The 23,335-nt window shown below is 43.2% G+C and overlaps 1 protein-coding gene across 1 annotated transcript in view; it reads left to right on the top strand.

Moving 5' to 3' along the window:
- Positions 1-20,597, top strand: part of LOC122534314 (homeobox protein Hox-B1-like) — a 49,515-nt gene extending 28,918 nt beyond the window's left edge. The window contains exon 2 of the mRNA XM_043664830.1: positions 18,640-20,597. Coding sequence (XP_043520765.1) covers positions 18,640-19,007 — 368 coding nt within the window. The 3' untranslated portion in view covers positions 19,008-20,597. The remainder of the gene's footprint in view (positions 1-18,639) is intronic.
- Positions 20,598-23,335: the final 2,738 nt, after the last annotated feature.

Raw genomic sequence — 23,335 nt, 5'->3', positions numbered from 1 at the left:
CAGCTTCAATACGAAAGTGAATTCTTAAGGGATACAGCTATAGATATATCAATTGTTTGAAAAAGAAGAAAACTACACGGAGATCCGTATTTGGTGAACGTATAATTATTCACACTATAATTCGCTGTTACTTTAATTGGTGTTGGGCGGATGATCGATTTTCATGATACCTTTGTCCGGTCGTTAATATCAATCGGAGAATTAACGCGGAAATTACTGTGTTTCGCTTTCACGGAGAGAAAGAGAGAGACGAGGATAATTAATTGCAAGCGTTTTTAACCGACACTTGCATTGGGAATATCGAATAATGGAACATGACAGAGTTATCTTCCCGTTTTTAGTACCGGTGTATTCGCGGAGGTTTCTCACGCGACGCCATAAATCACGGGTCGCATTGACGATTTAATATCGGTTGTGGTACCGCGTGTATTTAATAACTGTTCGCGACACCATGGCAATAAGCGCCACCCACGGGAAGATTGATATCGACGGATAACCACTATGCAAAAGCCACCGCGAATTTTACAATGCCGCGGCGCTTAATTACAAACCATAACAGCATCGTGCTCCGGTGAACAGCCACCATTGTGTTACCATTTTTTCGCTTCGTATCAAACGATCTAATTAGTCCAGCCGGTATTTAGTGAGAAAACACGGGCCGTGATGCCCTAAAGAATTAAACTTGTTTGTGGATGCAAGTAATCTTTTGCACCCTTCTCGAAATACCGATCGACAGAAGGTGAAACGTATTCGGATCGAGTTCGCTCGATGTTCGTTGACACAGCTGCCTTTGATGCTATAGTTCATCAAACTGTTTCAGTTCAACGCTAATAGAGTCGGTTAACTCACTGTGTGACATCCATACAGCCACATTTTCAAAGTTTTATTCCTTCGCTATTGCGTTTCATCGGCGCGCACGTTACAGAACTATCGCGAATAAATTATTTGTAATCGCAAAGATCTACGTGTATCTAGAAATTTAAAATACATTTGAAGGCATTGATCGAAATCGTACAGATTCTGAGACGACAATACCCATTTTACACTTTAAGTATTTTACACTTTAAGAAGTTACAATTAAAATTACGAAATCTTTTATACGATTAAAGATTTATTTTATTTATTAAAGATTTTAAAGAATGTGTTTCTTATTAATAACGTAATTTCATTAACAACGCCTCAGTCACTCCATTGTATGTATGGCAAGTTAATTCATATCCGTGAGTTATTCAAAACACTTTTTTTTTAAATTCGGCAATTGTTTGGTAATTTTCGATGAACTCTTAGATTTTAAATTGGAATAAAACCAATACAATTGACCAATAATCTTGTTCTCCTTCAAGTTCTTACGTGTTTCTAATTGGTAGCCACCAAGTATCTCTATCAAGTTTTGCGATACTTGAGCAAAACGATGTCGAAGAATTGACGAAGAATTTGCAAAATGTCGACGACGACGATCCGGATGAATTTACGCGAGGCGATTCTAGATGGCTGTTAATTAGGCTTAGTCGGTTGTCGTCCATCGTCGATCGCCTCCTTATTCGGAAACGAGGAATAAATTGAATGGAGGATCAGTGAAAAAGGAAGCAGGGCAGTTTCAGTGGGCAGCTGAAACCTGTCTTTTCGCTTCTGTTCCACTCTGTATCCCGTCTTTCAACCTCGTGACTTCTCTTTGCTGGTTTTCAGGGTCGGCATTATTGTAAGAGTAGGAAAGTATGAATGAAGAATATTAATCGAAAGAAAGTTACGTTTATTCCTCGTCAGTGATACTAAATCAGAATCACTTGTAGCAGCGGGGCCTGTGCTCGACATTAACGTTAAGCGAAACGAATTGTCAGTGTCGCGTCGAGCTTGCAATTTCGTAAATTTTTAAGTTGTTTCTGCCGAGAGCGGTTTTATTCTTTTAGAAGAAGATACAGTTATTTCTATTCGTCTGAGATATACTCTGTATCGTCGTTTTTTTACCGAGATACAGAGTGCGAATAACGCGAGAGAGAAACAAGTTTGACACCGACTGCCGAAAGACGGTAATCTTGAAAAGTAGTTAACATCTTTTGTGTACGAGAAGACGAATTCTTCAGTCTGCAAACTGCTTTTTGTAATATAATGCGAATTAATTCGAGGGAAGTAGAGCGTAGACTCGGAAGTTGCGGACAAAGAGGGAAAAGAACGGCGCACAACAATCGATTCGGGCGGGAAATTAAGAAGCTGATCAAAGACCGTGCTCTGTTATTTTGTTTCCTTCCCATCTCAACGAAGCGTGTCGAACCAATGCCAGATCGAACCTCCTAGAATCGGATCATCGACTATCTCATCGTAAACGCTTCACGTTTTCGTTCTATTCTCGTTTATCGTCTCTTTTTCGTCGTTTACTTATCGCTCGTCGAGAGAAACAGCCCGACGTTTGATCGTTGAAACGCGTAGATACGAAATAATCTCACTGTTCCTTAACCCATTTGTATTATAACGAAGAATGAATAACAATACTCTTATCTTACCAATTTTTCTTTTATTACATTTCAATAGAAAATTTTCAAGAAGCAGGAAAGAAACTTTGTGTTTCAGTAATTTGTACGTACGTAAAAGTTCAATGCTCTGTAATGAAAAATAGAAATAAAAAAATATAAGAAAAATTGTGTGAAAAAGAAGATAAGAAAAAGAAAAAAAGATATTATTACGTACGTGTATATTGTTTTCCTCAGTATGATAGTTTGGAGTGGTCAATGCGTGAAACCACTTTCTTCTTACATGTACGGCAACGATGCAAATGGGTTAATCTGACACGTTCGATTACTGTACTTGTTTTATTGCAAGTAGATAAATATCGAAACATAACATATTCCCAAAATCCATCAGTCCTAACGAACGCGTTAACAAAAATGGACGGTGGAACGAGACTCTGGCGAAATTTCGTCACAACTTGTCTTTCCTCTTTCTGCCCCATTTCTTCTCTCTTTCTCCGACGCTGTAATTAATTTTGCGGTGTGTAACTAATCGCAGGTGTCGTTTCCTCGATCAATCACTCATTAGAATGGTAATTAACAATAACGGCGTCGATTAATCATCGGAGTACTTATCAATAATTTTATTCACGCACAATGGCCGAGATAAAGGACGCGTTATTGAGTGGTATAAATCTGTAATTGATTGATCCCAGCTCGCTTGATTCTTTTTGCCTTTCTTTCCCTTTATTCGTGATTTTCTCTCTCTCTCTCTCTCTCTCTCTCTCTCTCTCTCTCTCGTGACCGCCGTCCCGAGCGAAAAGCAGTTTTTATTTGCCGACTTAATCCCCGCGAGTGCGCTAATAGCGCGCGTCATTAAATCGAATCATTTGTCTGTTAGAGCTTTTCTTCAGGTCGACAGGCCGTTGAGATGCTCAGTGTTGTTAATACAACCGCGTCGAGGTATCGAGTATCGAGCAGGTATCATCGCTCGTAGCTTCTACGTCTCGGAGTGGATTATGCCGGGAAATCTCATCGGGATTCTTTGATCCTTTCACCGCCACTCCCGGATGCTTTCCGTGCGCTGTGTTGCTCTATCGTTCGATTTGCATTCGAATTGATTTGGAAAGAAAAGAAAGAACACTGCGAAAGTAGATTTGAAAACCGTTCGCCAGACGTCTTTGTTCTATTTTCTTGAATTTCAAGAGCCGATGCTGTTTATTGACTCGATGTAAAATATTCCGTTTCTTTTTATTTCAGAAAAGAAATTCCGCTCCGGGCGATCTTTCGAGTGTAAATAATTTGCACAAATTATTTTAAATGTGGTTTTCATTCTGTTCTTTCAATTTTACCGCGTACGTAACTAAATAAAGGGCTGTCACGTACAGATATCGTGGATATAAATCGTATAAAATTCTCTATATCGTCCAATATTTCATTGAATCTCCGGTATTGAAAATCGAGTGATAACCGGCCAGCATGGCTAACAAACTCGTAACTCGTAACTCAGCGAAATCGATCTGGTTTTTCTGGCTGTGGCCGACTAATGCGACTTTCAACCGCTATCGTGATTATTATCGACGACGTTTTCTCGCGTCGTGAGCGTGTATTACCGGACGATTGGTCGATCGTTCCACGACAATTCGTCGCGATATCTTCTCGGACGATCCGTTGAAATCGGCAACCACCGACTCTTTGGCTCTTTCTATCTAAACGACGTGTTTCTTTTCCTCCGAGCTTGCTTCCCTACGTGCCGATAAGTCGAGGACGATGCGTAGACTCAGTAGCAAAATTCTTTAAGCAGAGAACAAGTCAGTGTCGCATCGAAGCAAGCGTGGTGGTCTTTGATCCCGCGAGGATCGAACGATACTAGTAAGGTTAACGTACCAATTACATCCAGAATCTAAAAATCCCTCATAGTGGGTGTAGGAAGTTATATTTGCGTATGCCCTCAGGATGAAGTAGCAGACCCGGTCGTTCACCCTAATTGTCCATTTTTTGGACAGGCAGACACATTCGGCTTCCACTAATACATGATTATAATCCTTCTGATTCGGTAGTGTTGCTTGATACGTTGCCTTGATCGAATCGCTGGATTACACCTCGCCGAGTGTCGAGAATCGAAAAAACAGAAACGGGCAATCGCTGTAGAATATCGAAGAGATTAGTAGCTACCGAGTCGAACGGATTTATGAGTCTGAAGGGCTTGAAATGGCGATGATAATGCGAGGATAATGTAGGAAGTGATGATGTGGGTAAGGTGAGGAAAGGTTTTGCGTTTCGTCTCAGAGTCGCTGCCTAGACTCATCAGTGGGGCTGATGGCAGCGANAACATCGAATATCGGTTGACTTCGACGCTAGGCGCACAGCCACTTGCGGCTTGTACGAGTGAGTGTTCGAAACTCGTACTCGAGGGACTCTAGGCCGCTACAAGTCGCAACATGTTAACGAGTCAAATGGCAGAAAACGAGAGAGAGAGAGAAGCTTGTTAATTACATCGACCGCAAGGCTAATTTGCCGAGTTCAATCGCGCTTTTAATTCGTCATTCCATTAAGCAATACCAACGCTTCGAACGACGACCACTTGCTGCGTGGCTGTATTACAAATGGTAATTATATAACTGTAAGTCCGCGTATTTTTTGCCCATTTTTCTCTGCTTACTTCTTTTCGTTGTACTCCTTCTGAATGGAGTATATTTGCATAACCCACGACTCGATCTAAGCGACGTCTCACCAAGAAAAACCGTGCAACTATCCTCAACGGTTGCTTTCGCGTTGAGAAGAAATCTCAGTAAAAAATCTTTTTCTCGTCGATCCGCGCATGCGGTGAAAATTTTATTCCGGTCGTTTATTACTCATTTACACACGCGAATCGTCACTCGGAGTAAACTAACCGAGAAAGTTACTATCGGACAGGAGAAACGACTCGAAGCATCCGTAGGAAAAAAAAAACCACGATAATTACTTAGGCGGCCCGAGAAAAGGTATCAAAAGGAGTCGCGGAAAGGAGTTGTTGGGGAGTGATCGGAGTATTCATTTTCTCCAACGATTGTAATTAATACATCAATTGAAATGCAGGGGAATAATTTCGTACTCGTGCACGCTGTCCAGGTCGGTGTTTGTTGTTTGTAGTTTAACGAAAAACACCGCTCTATCATTTGTCTAGTCGATAGCCACCACCCTTTGGTACGCGTCACGCTACTTTCCGCCCTTCCAGCCGTTCTACCGATCGCCGCGCGCCGGTTCCCGTATCGTGTGGTGCCCCCTTCTAGCTTTTAGTTGAAATGTGACAGAGACCGCCACCGACCGAATAAAAAATAATAAAGCGAAGTTAGACGATCGAGTCAGTCAAGCGACCATTTTTGATGGATAGATGGTCGCTCTATATTCCTGTATATTCCACGTTGTTATACTCGTGCAAAGTGTAATGAAATCCGGAGATTCTTCACGCTTTGGTCTTTTCTAAAAGCACTTTTGCACGAACAATAATATTTCGTATGGATATATTATATTATATAATAATATTTCATAAATATATGATTCGAAATATGTACGATTCTATTCCCAGAAGAATTCAGGTGTTTAGACGCTAATGGTACTTCTTCGCTTTATTGATAAAGAATATTCTTCGTGTACGAGATGTTTCGAAACATTGTTGACTCGTGAAAGCTCTACTACTTTCATGACTAATTGCTTGAAGGTAAAGTCCGAATAATAGTCTAAAAAATAATAGAAATTATACGATTGTCTTCTCCTTGAACCACGCGAGGATCGAATCGATCGATCACTTTCGACCACCCAGACAGAGGGATTTTACCAATTTGTTTCGGCCTGAGTTTGTCTTATTGGCCTCGAGAGAAACGAGCTCGGGGAAACGAGTTTTCCCAGGAAACCTAGGCCTCGACGAGCGCTGATTTACACGGCCGAAAGTGTCGGGCCTGTCCTGACGAAGGCAACCGCGCGATGCGTACGTTCGTAGAACTGCTGGAATGCAACTCTGACGACAGAAATTGTTTTCCGAGAAGCGAGCTTTCCTGATCTACGAGCGTGTTACTCAATAGTGTGTAAACGTGTCGAACCTCTGACTGGATATCGCACCCGGGGGAATCGCGCCGTGCAGCTTCCGGGGTTGAATGCATTCAGTTTGCATCCTGCGTTTGTTTTCACGCGATTTTCCTTCACGCTGAGAGACACGGAAATCGTTCAGTCTGTCTGTCAACGAGGTGACCGTAAAAATCGGGTTCATTCTATTCGTGTTGTTTAATTAACGCAGAGATGTTGCGTAGCAACATGTATACTAGGATATTTGGAATATGCATAAGTGAAAACTACAGGACGAGGATGATTTTCTAATTTCTATTTCGAGAATTATTTATTCCAGTAATTGAAAGACAACGTATAATGTAGGATAATCCGGGGAGTGAAGCGACGTTGACATTTTACAATATTTGAAAGAGTGAAATTTTACAGCAGTGTCTTTGGTGATCGTTTGATGTTGAAGAAGATTGAGGACAGTGTTGTTTATTTTCGTTCGACTATTTTATGTTAATATCTTCGAGAGTCTTTTCAAAAAATACTAAAGAGGAAGTTGTTGAAAGCGATAAAAGAAACAAACTTGCGAAAGACAGAGCCAGAAACAGGGATGGAGGCTGCGATTTACTGGCGAAAGGCGAACCTCATATCTCTCTTTCTCTCTCGAGGTTCCTCGTCACGTAATGGGAACACATTTGAGCACAAACGTGCTACCTACGACGCGACGTTCGCGGGAGGATCCTCTTGGGAACGCGGCGATGCCGGCTCGTGTTGACTCACTTGCCAGGAGCAAGCTCGTAAACGCGCTCGTGCTTCCCGCATGCACGCGGATACGTTCGTGTAGACCGCGCGGAGGGGAGAGAAAAAAATGGTTAGTGGCTTCTAATTGCAGAAGTGACGACGCCGTAACTAATGACCGGGAGACGACGTCCTGTCAGTAGCCGCAACGGGACGAGCGCGTCCCTCGACGAGGTGCCGACGAGCGCGCATTTTAAAATACGCCAATGAAAACTACGGGCTGCCTGCTCTTGCTCTTTTCCACTTCCGGCGACCCAGTGTTTACCGTTCCGTAGAAATCGTTCGCTTCTTGCGCCGGTGATCATCGAACCGATAGGTTGAACTCGCGTAAACGAGGTGGCCTGTCCCCTTCTTGCTCGTTTTTTTCTTCTTTTTTTTTTAACAAATTTGTCGTGTGATGGAGATTGATCTTCGCTTAATGACGATATACCGATTCACATTTCCTAACAATATTGTTCTTTGTAAGAAAAAAAAAAAAAATATATATATATATATATATATATATATATATATATATATATTCGTAAATGTGATAAGAATCTAATGTATAATACGTTCTACGAAGAATCGTTGGAAGCAACATTCAGCTACGAGTTCGTTTGGACCCAACATCTACTCTGCACGTTGATCCTAAAAAAAATAGTGCTCCACGAACCCACGATACTTACATTTGATATTTGAAAAATCTCTCGTGACTGATCTTTCACGTAATGGCTTCAGAATTCTAGGGTTAATATCAAACCCCGTATCAAGAAACGGAATACTGTTAAATAATTTATTTAATCTGAAATTTAATCTGCGAGCTTTCCTTGGGTTCAAATACGACCAAGATACGACAAATAGGGGTTGAAATTAAATTTATAACGGCGGGTCGGTTTCACAGGCATTGAAAATCAACCGGTAGAAGGGATCCCTGTGATAATTACGCTAATCAGCGGCACGTGAATCGGGAGACTGTGCTTCGGCGGTCGAAAGAGCCGGCAAAAGCGGGCGAAAGGAGACTGGCGCCGGAAATAGACGCGGCGTGGAGAGGGCGAACGCGCGCGACGCTCGTCACGGGGATGGAGCAAGATGGAAATCTGAGAAAGAAGTCCGTCTTAATAGGATCATCGCACCGCGGTCAAACGGCACTTGAAACGGCAGCTTGCCTGTTATTTCAAGAGGACGAGAAAGAGATGTCTCGTCGTGGAGCGTTACGTTCTTGGTCGTATCGCGCGCGACACGTTCGGGGAATTACGAGGGTGCCGCGAGGCCCGAACCTCTCTGAACATTGTGCCTCTCGTTGAAGAACGGTTTTCACCGCGGTAGATAAATTCATTCACAAGCTTGGAAACATCGCATCGGAATAATTGCGTTTGATTTTGATTTTCCTCTTCCTCGCGATAGTGAATGGATGCTCGATCGGGAAGATCTAGACTGTCCAAAATTACTCAGGGTTACCAGGGTGGGACACAGTTGTTCTAGCGTTCTACTTTTAGACCGCCGTCCCGTGAACTTGATCGTGCAAATATTCGAAGATTATGAGGAGAAAGTACAAAGGAGAAAATCTCTGGCCGCTTCCGAGCGTTTGAAAAGTAGGATTAGGAAACTTGGATCAATCCATCTTATTAATAAAAATTACGTGTAATGTCGTAGTAAACTTATACTGTTTTACTACGTCTGGAGACGAACATTTTCGTTCAGACTACGCGTTCAAGTTCGATCGATAAACAGCAACTGGATCGCGTGTTCCGGCAACACAATTGACCATCGCGGTTGACGTTGGAATTGTTTGTGAAACCACTAGTGGGAAAACGAGTTTAAACAATCGGCAGAAGGTTTGTTAACGGTAGGAGAGTACACGAGGCACGCGCGTGGAAAATGTATCTATTCTGGCGGACGTCAGGCGGATGAAGCCAGGACAGGGGCAAATAAGTCGGTAAGGGGCTGGTCGTAAGCCCACGTAAGGCCACGAAGAGAAGACGAAGGAGAGCCAACTGTTCGCGTCTTCATCAACGGCGCCGTGAAGAGAGGGACCACCCATCAGGAGCAATATCGTTTCATCAGTCGCTAATATCACTGCTTCGAGTGGTTCAACACCTTGTAACGCCAGGTGGGAACGTTAACGGCGCCGCAGGAAGTCCTAATGAAGACAAATCTTACCCAAAATGGCGACCATACTTGTTTCCTGCTCCGCCTTTCGCTCTCCTTGTCCCTTTTTTCCCCATCGCTTTGCTCGTCGCATTTGCTCCTGGTATCGCGTACGATCGATCCGGCGTTCGCCATTTTCCTCCCCATTTCTTCGTGTGAAAAAATTTCGATGGATCGAACCCTCTGTTCTGAAAAATTGCCAAGACCTTTGTGTTTGCTCGCCTAGTCACTAGTTACTGATCTTATTAGATTCGTGGCAGGGAACAGCAGGGGAACGGAATAGCGAGTCATTCGTTCGTTAATTTAAGACTGGGGTGGTTGGTGAGGCGAATGATGAATATATCGACGAACTCTCGAGGTCGATAAATCGAACGGCACAGAATGACTCGTTTGACATCGTGTCAATTTGTATCACACACACCAAAGAGAGTACTTTTACCGCGAAGCCATTCAATTTACTCTACTTGCTTTACGAACTATGTTACATACGCGTTCGTCTAACTACATATCGTTTCGCCAAATCGACGACGACGACTTCGTTAATTTCAAAGAGACGGAACGTGAAGCGCGAAGCGAATCTCGAGAGACGAAGGATGTAGAAAGGAAAGAGGGTGGGTGGGGTGGAGGTTGATGGAAGAAAATCGCATTTATGAACCGGCGAAAAATCAAACGATAAATCTCCGACGGGATTCTGCGGTTCTGCCCTTGGGCCTAAACGACTAAATAAGTGTTCCAATTTCAAAATTACCCGCTAAACGATTTGTGGGCCGGCAGAAAATATATCGTTGACATGTGGGCAAAGCCCCTCGGGTTGGCCGGGGGAGGAAGTCAGCCGGGAGCTCCTCGAGAGATGGGAAAAGAGGCAACCACGGCCAGAGGCAGAGACGGAGAAACGTGTCTATGGTACTGGAGAGGAGAGTGAATAGCGTATAGAGGAGAAAGAGAGAAGGAAAAAGGACGCGCATGGTTGCCGCTGGGAGACAAATGACCGTCGACCGACGGGAAGACACATCCAAATTGCTCCACGGTGTCGCTGTCCCGCCTCTTTTTACGTGTCCCCTTTACGTATATTCTTCGTGGCGTCCTCTCGAGTCACGAGCGAACGACCTATTAGCAAAATATTCGGGGAAGCGGCGACGCGTGCCACCGGCGAGCTTTTCTAACGAGTATTTTGATACCGGCGATGCCTCGGATGTTAGCCCGTCACCGGTCAGCCTCTGTCTTATTTATAGGACACTCGCGAAAATGTTTCCTTCGTAGACTGAGCTGTGCAAGTTGCTGGAAATTGAGTCTTTGATGGAAGGGCCGTCTTTCTCTTCTTTTTTTTTTTTTTTCCTCTTTTTTTTGTGTGTCTTTACTTGTTATCTTCGAATAACACGCGATTAATACCCAGTCTTAATTAAATAGTATAGGAGATACATGTTTTGAAATTCCACATTTGAGATACTTACCTTCAGACTTATAATTGCACTTTTCTTAAGTATTAGGCTAACCATATTTCTTTCAAAATTAAATAATGATACGAAGGAATTATACGGTGAAGAATCAGCGAACTGTTATTGTAAAATGTACAAATGTACAGCTTAAGAACTTTGTTATTTGCGATAATATTAATTTAATATTAAATATTAAAAATAAGAGAATTTTCGAGCAAGAATGTATATTTTCATCTTAATTCTCGTTACTACAAAAACGTCGTAGTTCAAGTTACACGCGATTAATACCCAATCTTAATTAGATAGTATAGAAGAGCTGTGCAAACTTAAACTACACAACAAGAATAAAACATTGAATGTCTTATCTAGAGAACGGTCGGCGATAACGCAACAGAAAACCTAACCGCAGTGAATAAATTGGTTAATGGTCGATTGAGATACCTTTGAATTTTCCACTTATCATGGATACAATAAATTTATGAGATCGTGGAAGTAGCCTCGTTCAATCGAGCCAGCACATCGGCTTTTATTCGATCCCTGTGCGCTGTGTTCTCTTGCTTCTTATTTTTTCGTAGCTTGTCTCTCCTCTCTTCGCGATTCATGCCGCTAACCGGTCGGCTAGTTTTTCGTCTCGCTCCAAAAATCACGTCGATGGGCTTGCAGTCAGTTCAGGTCGTTCTTCCAGCATACCTGTCTGCCACTCGATAATTCCGCATTATACACGCTTCTACTTTCTTTGTGATCGCTCTTAACCGCCCCGCTCGTATATACGTTTAGTATCTTGAATAACTGCACGTCGCACGGCTCGCGGAGTTCCCTCCATTCGATATTCTCTACTTTTTTTTTTTCCAACTGAAGAAACCTATCCACTCGCGAATAGGAGTTGGAGTGTTTTAAAATTAGAACAGGTTACTATTTTATAAAATAGTGGAGAAACGTACACTGTATGTAAAAGCTGTTCTTTCGTTTATAAGCATCGACCGAAGGATGAAAGAAACGCGATTGCTCGATATTCCTTCGCGTACGTTTGAATAATTTTTGCGCAGTCGAGCGACGTAACGATCTTTTTGCGAATACTCGTTGTTAACAAAAGAAAGGAAGCAGCTCGTCGAAAAAGCGAAAGCATTTCATGTGTTATCCGCGAACACTGACTAAATGCCCGCCCGTTAATCCGTTACACGTTTTTTCGTTCTTGCGAAACGTTTCTCCTCTGAAAATTAAAATTTAGTTAGCTTTTCCAAAACACGCTTCGATTTCAACGGAACGTTCCGCGCAGTTCCTACCTCAATTCTTTCCAACTTTTATTCTCTCTCGTTTGCGTACTTTTAAGAAAATACCATCAGTTATCGGGAGAAGTGAGTCAGCGGGGATCGGTCAAATTTTTCTTAAGCGAAAGGGAACGTATTCGCGCTTCGAATTTGAAGTCAGAATTAACGAATAAACTGTTATCAAATAATTTATCAGACCGATCGTTTCAGAATCGATGGCTATTCTACTCGAGCGATTTCTGTCGGAGCGGAACCAAAATGGCCGCCAAACCGCTCTTGTCTCTGTCAGCTAGACTTCGTTTAGCGATCAGAGTTTCTGTTTATTAACCGATTTTTTTGTCCGTGTTGTTCATTAAGTCAAGCTAGTTTCTCCGCGACTTATAACTTTATTTCTTCCCTAATTTCGTTAACCAACGCGTTGACTTCCGACGAACGATCTTTGACGTTTGATTTCTCTGTCCAAGAAATAAACAGAAAAAAATCCCCTTTACGTGTGTTTCCGCGCGTATCACGGAGAGAAGTAAATTTCAATTTTTACACGAATCACGCGACAAAAAAAAAAAAAGGAAAGAAAAAAAACGAGGCAACGGTTGTCGGTCTTCAACTTCGTGACGCGTCACCGTAGTTTCGTTTCGCGAAACATTCAGTGGCCCATAAAAAGTCGCGAAATTTACGGCAGCACGCGTGAATCGACCTCTGACACAGAGAGCGAACCGCTGCGCTGTCGATCGTGCATCCCTTTTTTCCAGCATCGCTGGAACGCGATTATACACGAGTGAGCTGAACGAGCAATGAGAAAAAATGCTACTCGCTATTCGGTGAAAAAAAGTGGGGGGAAAAAAAGGAATTAAAAGTGAAATTTCAACGTGCATCCTGTGGAGGTTGCCGACTGTCTCTGTCGCTCGTGCTCTATCGGTGTAAACAACAGCGGTGTATCAACAACGAACGGACACGCCAATTGGCGTGCTGAAACTCGGCTGCCAATGTCAACGTCGATGACTTCCGCTTGGAGGGCCGTCGTCGCGCGCCGTACCTCTGCGGATTAACGCGTTAAAATAAAATTTACGTTGATAGCTTATTAATGGCGGGACTGCGAGACGAATGAACGCCGGTGCTTTTAATATATTCGCGGTTGTAATCGGCGAAGAGACGCAATGCCGACCGTGGTGGAAACCTGGAAGTTAATGACGCACAACCGCTTTGCAACTTCGAATCGGTGCCCGTAACGTCTACGGTCCTCGCGTCTTTCGAATAGTTTATTTTTCCATTTCTCTCTTTCTCTCCTTAATGAAAGATGGTCGACGACTCATTCCCTTCCCCCTTTTCGTTCGTTTCGTCCGTTTTGAAGAAACAAGGGAAGATGGACAGGGATAACAGGTCTCGTAATGAAACGCGATTTCGGCAGAGTCACCGTGTTAATCGAACGACCGTTCCTCACCACCTGTGGTCCACCTAGCTAGAGAGTGCGGCAGGTGGTCCGGGTGGCAATCCTCCTTTCGGTGATCGACGATATCGGGAAGCATCAGGGAGGAGGATCGTTCTTATCAGCTTCTTCAGACTTGCTTGTTACATTCCTAACAATTAAACCATTAACTAAATGAATCGGTAGTTTGGATGTTTTATATTTTCTTGCACCGCTGCGTCTATGTATTCTACCTTATTGTTGCTTATTCAGATTCGCCGTAAATGCATAAAAATCCGCAGCCTATTAATAAGGTTCGGAATGTAATTACAAACTGCGGCGTTCTGAGAGAACAGAGTCTTTCGCGAAATTAATTAAAATTCCCGAAACTTTCGTTTCCGTTATTAACTAAGGATTAAGAAGGGATGAATTATCGACGAGAGTGGTATATACATGCACAAGCACGTACTAAAGTCGCGACGGGCCCGTGTACGTAAGACACACTCTGGCTTTGGCATCCGAAAAGAGGGATGCAAAAGCGAGGAGAGAGCTCTCTAGCTGGCGAAATGTAAAGCACCGAATAATGACAAAGAAAGGTGAGAAAACGCACACAGGAGACCGTGGATGGGGAATGATGCAGCGGGAGAGCAAGCAGCAACACGGCGAGCCACGGAGAAAGAGAGGGATTGCGAAAGGACAGCCGAAGCGGCGAATTCGTGAACATCAAACGAATTAAATCTCCGCGGCGAGTCAACCGCAGAAACTAATATCTCGGCGAGCTCTCTCGTTTCTTTCGGCGTTCCTCGTCGTTTCTGCGTCCGCTGTTTCATTCCTCTCGCTGGCCTGGCCTCAGCTTCTCTTTCCTCGACCACACCAAACCCGCCATCGTATTTCTGGATTTCGCTACGAGAGATTCGAGGACCCCGGTGTTAGAGACAAAGTGGACGACGACAAAATTATCGTTCACTTTTCTCGAAAACAGGGAGAACGTGCCGTATCGGTACGTGCCCCGGTGATCGCGCTTCCGAACGTGCGCGTTCGTTGCACACGTGATACCGTTTATTGAGGAATTAAGACCCTTTATACGCGTCTTTATTATAGTCTTTCAGAGTTCAGAAAATCTCCGAATGTTACAGATTACATGTTGCAATAGGAGTATGCTCGAATATTACTCAATATTTATTCCGTCTGAATGTTTATCATAGCAGGTAATACAATTTTGAATGATAAAGTTGTCAGATAAAATATCCATATCCATATCAATTTCAGTTACATATTTCCAGAAATAAATTAGACGGGAACGTAAATAGATACAAACACGCGTAGCACTCGTGTGTTAAAAGTTACACGGTCGAGAGACTACTATTTCTTACGATTGGACTTATGAGACAGGTGAACACGGAGCGAAATTAAAATAGGAAAGAGGATTGATTCCGAACGACAAAAAGCGGCTCGTGAACCGAGGCGAAACGTTAATCTTTACGATGGATGCGGAGCATTTTTGCGGCAGAGCTTCTCCTTAAACGGCCGTCAGATGATAAAGTAGCGGCCAGACGATGTAATTTTCGAGGTAAACGAGCTGGTACGAGACGCAATTAGCGCTGACACTCGTAACGTTAGACGCGTTACAATTAGACAATCCGCTGGATTATAAGAAAAGAGAGTTGTTCAAGTAATAAAAAAAAAAAAAAGAGTAAAAGAAAGAAAATACTCGATAACCGGAGGCATTAAAACGGTGAATCTGCACGCGTTACGCCGACGTAATAACACTTTCGGTAAACGTTAAACGTTTTCTGCCATCCTAGCGGTGGTAATTAAGTCGTTTCCGGGTGTAGTTTAGAAAAGTGGTTGGACGTGTCCACTGCACTGTAAGAAAAACAGCCGAGGAAAGCGAACGAAGTGCAAGCTCGCACGTAAACCCGCATCCTCCGGTTAGGGGAACCGTTACGAAAGGCAGTTTTAGATGTTCGTCGGTAATAGATATTACCTTGGTTGCGTTCGGTGTCGATAACTTGGCTGACAGATGACGGCGAAAGTCTCACGGAGACGCTCGATTGAATCAACAGCAGCGCGATCCACGATCGACGATGGAAGAACCGTGAGAGTTCTTGATGGCTGGGCCGCCCATCAACTCGGTAATTTGCAATTAAAGAATCGGAGTCACGCAGCCTCGCAGTGGTGTCTTCTTCGAGATCGTCGCGACGTTTCCGCTTTCTTAAGCGGTATTCGTTACCACCGATTTCCTCAGGCGACAGTAAAAATATGTTCGCCCATTTGAATTGCAAGTTTCGCAAAACGTGCGTATCTTTCGCGCTCGGTGATTAATTCGAATACCGACACTAGATCTGTAGATTCAAGCGGATTAGAAATCGTTCGATTAAAATTCTCGACACGCTACCAATTGATCAATTGATTATTTGTTTAACGCGCGTGATTTGTTACGTCGATGAATCAGTCGGGAACTTAAAGTCGTTACACCTCGAGTTGACTCGTTCTCGATTCTGTGCAAAATATTTCAAAACTGACACGGACCGGACTCCTCTGGACCTGTTGTGCTATACTAAATTTACAAAATCACGTGACGTCTTTATCTAAATCAAGAACTTTAAATAAAAAAAACAGCAACGTGCAATTTTTCCAAATACGATCCTCAAGTAAGGTCAGAGAGGGACTATAGATCTATCTATAGAAAATAAACGAGAGCAAGGAGCGAACGAGCTAAGGGCGCGAAGAATATCGCGATCGAGTCGAGAGTCGTAAACGAAGCGAAAAGAGCGGCCGAAGGCTGCATCCTTGAGGCGACGAACGCTTACGAAGCAAGGCCGATCGTTGATCGGCGAGGTAGTTTTCAAGCGGGACTGTACACAGTCCGGTTGCGCAGGTGTGACCGATGGCGGTGTTCTTTGATCCTCGCAGAGACTCCGCGGCTACCTTGTCCACGACTCATCGGCCGGCTCTCTTTTTCGTCACTCGGTTCGATTATTTCCTAATGGCTAACGCCATCGCGAAAACGGCCGTCGCTAATCTTACCGCGCTGTTTCCCGCCGCGCGTTGTTCGGCTTCCTGTCTGCCCCTTTCTTCGCCGATCGCCGAAATGGATAGAAAAAGCTTTGCCAGCGTGTCGCTGAAAACGAGCGCGCGATGAACTGTTCAAACGACTTTATCGTTTAGGTGAGTACAGCTCGGTTCAAAACGTCTGGCTCGAGTACAGTGTACAGTGGCTCACGAAGGTTTACAATTTATTTTATTTGACTTTATTTTAAGTTAAGTCAACAAATTTGAAAATGTAACTATTAATTAATTACAATTTCATAGAGATCAAAAATTGTGGGGAATGATAAGAAAAGGAAAGGGTAAAAGAGAAATTAATTATAATTAGAATTATTGTATTAGCCGCGCATATCTCGACTCGCATCATCAGTCTTTGATTTGTTTCGTCGAGCCGTACCTACAAACGAAAATTTCAACATCCGGTGGACGAGTAGCTCCGCTGGAATCTCGGTCGTCTGAACACCGTGACGAATAGGTAATACGATTTTTATGGAGAGATCCCCCTACCACCGCACGAAAATGCATCTGATTTGTGGCCGCTGGAAGCTGTGAGCGGAGGAGCAGCGCGAGAAAAGGGAACCCTGTTCTAGGGATCGAGCGTTCACAAACACGCCCGAGGATACTCGATTCGTTTTGCATTTCTTCTCTAGACCTCTCGTTCGGAGATTAAGAAATTTCGATATTAGAAAGGAGATAGAAAGTTTGAATGGAAAGAAGCGACCCTCGAGTTCCAACGCGTATTTATGGTCGAGACCCCGACCTTTGGGGCGCTTCGAACTCACAGTTCCTCCTTGATTCACGACCGAACTGAAAAATGCGGAATTCAACACTGGAGCTATCAAAGGAATTTGAAACTAAAATTCGTGAAATTTTTTTCATAGAAATTTCACAGATTCGTGCAGCAGTGCATTTTCGAAAGCATGAACGATTTTTCTCTAAATGTAGATGCAAACAAAAGCTTGTACTCTCTGTTATATCGTAAACTTTTTCGATTCCTCTCTTATTTTCATTTCTCTGATACAAATTTTTCTATCTTAGTCGTCGATGGTTCTGGTGTCAATGTTGTTTAATATTTTTGAGAATATTAACAGAAACATTAACAAATTATTCTACGTGTGCATAATGTATCGTACAACGTGGAAAAACGCATTTGATGTTCTTAACTCGAGAAAGAATCTTCGACGCTCAATGATTATCCACATGTGCCGTTAACGATACGAAATAGAAATCATTAACATCGGATTCGATGAAAATCACCGACGAGAGATCACGCATGCCACCTATCGAATTGGTCATGCCTTATTTCCCCGCGCACACGTAATCGCATTTCTTCGACTTGAGCCGCCGTTGCAAGAAACGTGGGAACGATCACGTGACGCGTAATCATCGTTCCATCTCCTTATCAATCGATTTTATTAATTCGACAAATTAGTCGAACACTTGTCCCATTTATAAATATGGGATCAAATCTAATATGTATCTACTCATGATTTCGAGTCAAGTTTCGTTTTATCAATTGAAATGGTTTCATGGATGGGAAGTATAACGATCCAGTGAGCATATTTGTAATATATTCGTTTTATGCGAGCTTACAATCAGTAACTATAAATTTCAGAAACGTAAGCAGATCTTGTGTAATCGATGTAGATCAATGTGTGTAAGATTCAAAACTTCAACAAATAGTGAATCTTGCAAATCAGAATTTCGACTGAATTAGTTTCTTGTTTTTTGCTAAAGGAGTCGAAAGAAATTTACAGAGTGGGCCAAAGATCACTTGCCACTAAAATAAAAATTTAATTTGAAATTAATAAAATTAATTTTTCCTTATATTTTGATGTTTTATTTAAAAAAAAGAATATGTGGGAAGAAGCTTTAGGCCCATCCTGTATTTAAACCATACGGTGCCTCGTGTATTTAAAAAAAACAAGAGTACCGCTTCGTCCAGCCAAAAATCTCTGACGCACACCTCGAGACGTTTTTGATGCTTATGGGCCCTTTGAAAGGACCGAGCCGATTTACAAGGCACTCGATCCCCCACCTCTGTTTCTTTAACCATCTATCGAATCGTATCTCTGTTGCAGAGCAAGCGAATCACCTGAACCTGTTCAACAATCGGCAGCAACCGAAGAAGAAGCGCAAGAGTCGGACCGCGTTCACGAATCAACAGATCTTCGAGCTGGAGAAGCGATTTCTGTACCAGAAGTACTTGAGCCCGGCCGACAGGGACGAGATCGCCGCGCAGTTGGGCTTGAGCAACGCGCAAGTGATCACATGGTTCCAGAACAGGCGGGCGAAGTTGAAGAGAGACATGGAGGAGCTGAAGAAGGACGTGCAGACGGTGAACCCGCTGCTGGTCGCTCAACACCACAAGACGTTCTTGGAGAACGTGCAGGATCTTGGTATCTTGAAGAAGCGACCTCTGCCGAGCAGCATGGACGAGAAATCGTAGGAAACGAGGCACCTCGATGCTCGTCGTTGAGGGAAAACCGTGATTTCTTGGCTCGTACTCTAGAGACTTAGTACGAAGCTGTCCGTCGAACGATCGCTATTCTTCGAAGAACGAAGTTTGTCGATCGTTGGAACTGTGATGACCCGAGTGGGAGGCTACGCTAAGTCAGACCTTCTTTTCCACTCGATCTGTTTTTCGTAGTTTCGTTCTTCGTGGTACTTGTACGCACGAGAGTACGAGGAATGATACCGGGAGGAAATGGACCGTGGTCGTTGTGATTTGGGTGTATCGACATCATCCCGGTGGGATAGGGATGAAGAGAGACAAGGCATAGTACAAAGGAAATCTTCCTCGACGACGTATCGCGGACAATGAAAGGAGCTATTTTCACGAGGTTTCTTGTGTCGATCGTCCGCGACGTTTCTTTGTCGAGGCCGTACGCAAAGACTGTCAGAGAGAGAGAGAGAGAGAGAGAGTCAAATTGCAAAAGTCTGACGGATAGTTAGGCGTCGTTGGTGAGCCGTTGGTTGAAAACGATCTTGGCGCGTCAAGGTGGGGCAACACTGAATGGATGATCCTTCCGGCAAGGGGATAACGATATCATCGATCACTGTAAAACGTTTTGTAAATTGAAGACTGCCAAATATTCACAGCCGAACCTGATCCATATTGACGATGTTCTCGACGTTGCGATCGCGATCGCGATCGGACTATTGCTCTATTACTGTCGTGCTTTTTTGCGCGGGTTCTTGATCCTTTGCGTTAAACGTTAGAAGGAACTCGAGAACGAGGTGTAATTATATATTATATTTAAAAAAGGGGGGGGGGGGAACTACGCATCCTGACCAAAACGTCGAACGAATTCCACGTTTCCTTTAGCGAGTATCTAGGACTGCTACGACCGTTCTGTATTATATTGTATTTATTTGCGGAAACACGGGAAAGGGAGAGAAAGAGAGAAAGAGGATAATCGTGGTTAAAAAAGAAGCCAAAAGTGATCCGGAGAAAGCATCGATGATTTATGTAAGTTATTAAGCAATTATATATAGCGTATAAATTATAAAAGAGAGCCGTTGAATCGTGTTGCGCGCTCATCGTTGTACATAAGTTATACATATATATATATATATATTATATCGTTCATCCCCCTCGATATTACGTATAAATGAGATAGAGTCGTCGAGTACGATTAGAATAAATGGAGAAAGGGAGACAACAGGACAGAAGCATAGAGATAAATAGATAAAAATAAATAAACGGAAAGAGACCTTATAAACGATATAGATGGGACACTGCAATATACCTGGTCAACAGTTTAATTAGTGAGCTTTATGATCGCGTAAGATGTAAATCTGTATTGCGCTTGATTGGTTTACGAAAGGTGATAGACGTGTGAAAGCGAAGCAAAAGAAAGTGCATGTGTGTGCGAACGGAACCTTAGCATAGCGTGTATAGCGGAGTCGAAATAAATGGAGACATTTAAAATAAACGCGAGGGATAATTGTGTTCCTGTTCCTGGTTCCTACCGATCTCCCCTAAATCGATCCGTTCACCGCTCCGAGCGAGGTAACAAACACCAAAGGGGTAAGTCGTGCAAAACGAGGCAGACGATTTGGTTTCGATTCGTTCTCCGTTGCGTGAAAAATTTCCACTGATTGTGGAAGCGACAAAAGAAAATTTCAAATTAACGAGACAATGAATGAGCAATAGGTCGTGGAAAATTTCGTGTTGATTAGACGATCCTTTGAGAAAGGGAGCGAGCGAGCGAGAGAGAGAGAGAGAGAGAGAGAGAGAGAGAGAGAGAGAGAGAGAGAGAGAGAGGGAGGGAGGGAGGGAGGGAGGGAGGAGGAGAATGAGAATTATTGCCCGCAAATAGCACGATACAGCAGCAGTCCTTCCGAGAATCTTTTTGAAGCTGTACACGCAGAGTTTACTCAAAAGCGGTAATAATTTATTAAGATAAAGTCATTTCGCTATCCGAATTCGTTTGAAGCGAGTCTGGTACTCGTCATAACCTATCTATAACTCCGTTTACACAGAGATTCGGAAAATTCGAAAGCAGGAGGATATCCAGTTGGATTATAACTTCAATACTCGTATTTTTGCGATGTGGTTGAATTACGAAAAGAAATTCAAAAGTTCCCTCGATATTTTCACCGTCACTACGGATTATTTTTATGAAATCTTCAGAAATCGAAGCGTTCGTAACTGTCGTGTAATCGCTCATGATGGATCGAAGATAATCGCGTGATATTAGTACAAAGTGATTCCAAGTTAATTCTCGTTCGTTCGCGTTGAAACTCGAGCGCGTATCTCGCGATAGATTCAAAGAATGTTGTATAATGGAACGCGAATGGGATCGTGAATACCATGACGTTATCGAACACACGGTGCACGAAACGGTTGACAGCCGTGAACAAACGATCGAGTTTTTAATACACGGCGTGGTTTTAATGGCATTTCGCGTGTCGCGCCGTTAACCGCGCGGGCTCGTAAATAGAAAAGCTAATCAGACATTGGCAACGGTTCTCTCTTCCTGTCTCGTTCTTCATTCTCTTCATCCCGTTTCTCGTCTCTCCTCTCTCTCTCTCTCTCTCTCTCTCTCTCTCTCTGTGTATGTCCGGTCAAACACAAGAGAGATATACGACAAGATACACGACCGCGCGCGTTACCGACCTACTTCCTGTGTTAGCGGAATATCTGATGCTAAACGGAACCATTTTATATCGAGTCTCGTTAATGAGCCCGTCATTAGCCTGTCGTCATTATCTCGATATAAAACACGCGTCGTTACCGCCGCGTCGTTGATCGATTAATCGAGGCTGAATCTAGGGATGTCTATTAGAGGTGTGATTACGCGATGAGCATATACACGCTGATTACACGTTTCGCTTGGCTCACCGCGTGTGCAACGACGATACACACTGCACAACCACTCCACGAGAGAGAAGAGATGTTTCTCTCTCTCCGCGAGATAGACTTTCGCGCGATGCGGTTACGTAAAACGCGGCAAAAACTAGGAAGAGAGAAAAGAATCGGCTGCAGAAGGAAGGCTAAAGGGAGAAGGGAAACGCGAAAAAACTTGATTGCCTTCTGCTTTCTACTTTTGAGTTATTAAGAATACAGGATACCTATTTCGTTTTGTAACGCGCGTAATTTAAACATTCCGCCGGTTCGTTTTGTCGTGGTTGATAAATGCCAATTGTTTATTAATAAAGCGCGGATTTTTATCCGTTGATGAGAAATTTGACGCTTAGTACGAAAAATTATAAGAAATGTGTGGAGTGTAACGCTTTCAGTGATACTACGTAAAACACGTTCTATTCTCAAAAATATAAATTTACGTGAAACTCTTATAGCGATCGGTTAATTTCACAGAATTTTTCCTGTGAAATTTGTGAATGTCTGTAGAAAAGAAAAAAGCTAGAAATCGTATGACGCCACAGTAGCGTCAGCGGCAGCTAACGTTAATGTAGACGTTCGACGGACACGTTCGAAGGAAATGACAGCGGCGCGATTCGACTTAAAGCGAATCTGATTCGAATGGCAAGAGTCGGTTCGTAGCCGTCGCTGGTATCGACGAGTCCGTGTATGAAGCAGTAAGCAAGGTAGCCCAACACCGCCCTGTAATTCAAGCGCCGCAACATCCAAATAAAGAATTCATAATGGCGATGATGACCGCCGCCAATTTTCTCGATATAGCCGATACACCAATAACTCAACCGATATTCAACCGGTACCGGTAATTTTGCTCATTGTCCTCGTCGGGTGCCTCGTCGAGAAACGGGAATGACATCACTGGGAAAACAAAATGATCTACAATCGGCATTATCGAGCCGGTGATACAGGCGTTATCGAACGAACGACAATAGGAAGAGCAAACAATCCTTTGGGGGTTAATTAATCGTGTCACGCGACCACCGCCACCCCCGTGACGCCATCACGACTCTTCGCCGTGAAATTACGAGTGCCATCGACTCGCGTGCGACATTCGACGTCTTTAAATATTTCTCTTTTTATTCGTCCTTCCTCTGTCTGATTTATTCATACCACCAGTTTCGAGAAAAACGCGATGCAAATTGGTCGCAAATTTAGTTAACCATTGGTTTAGTTAATCGGGATTGGTTGATCTTTTAAGGACATGGGTCCAAGCCCAACTGATTGCAAGATATTACATTTATTATGTAGATTTATTATATAACATCTTCCGATAAAATGGTTTAGTTAATCTGGATTGGTTGATCACTCAAGGACAAGGGTCTAGCACTAAATTGCAAGATACTATACTTTTCTTACGATAGCAATATTAGTTGACATCTGAAATACAC

Source organism: Frieseomelitta varia, unplaced genomic scaffold (genome assembly GCF_011392965.1).
Source record: "Frieseomelitta varia isolate USP_RPSP 00005682 unplaced genomic scaffold, Fvar_1.2 scaffold_586, whole genome shotgun sequence".
In the NCBI taxonomy this organism is placed as follows: Eukaryota; Metazoa; Arthropoda; class Insecta; order Hymenoptera; family Apidae; genus Frieseomelitta; species Frieseomelitta varia.
Note: the sequence above shows the minus strand (reverse complement) of the source record. Positions and strands in the feature narration are given on the sequence as shown.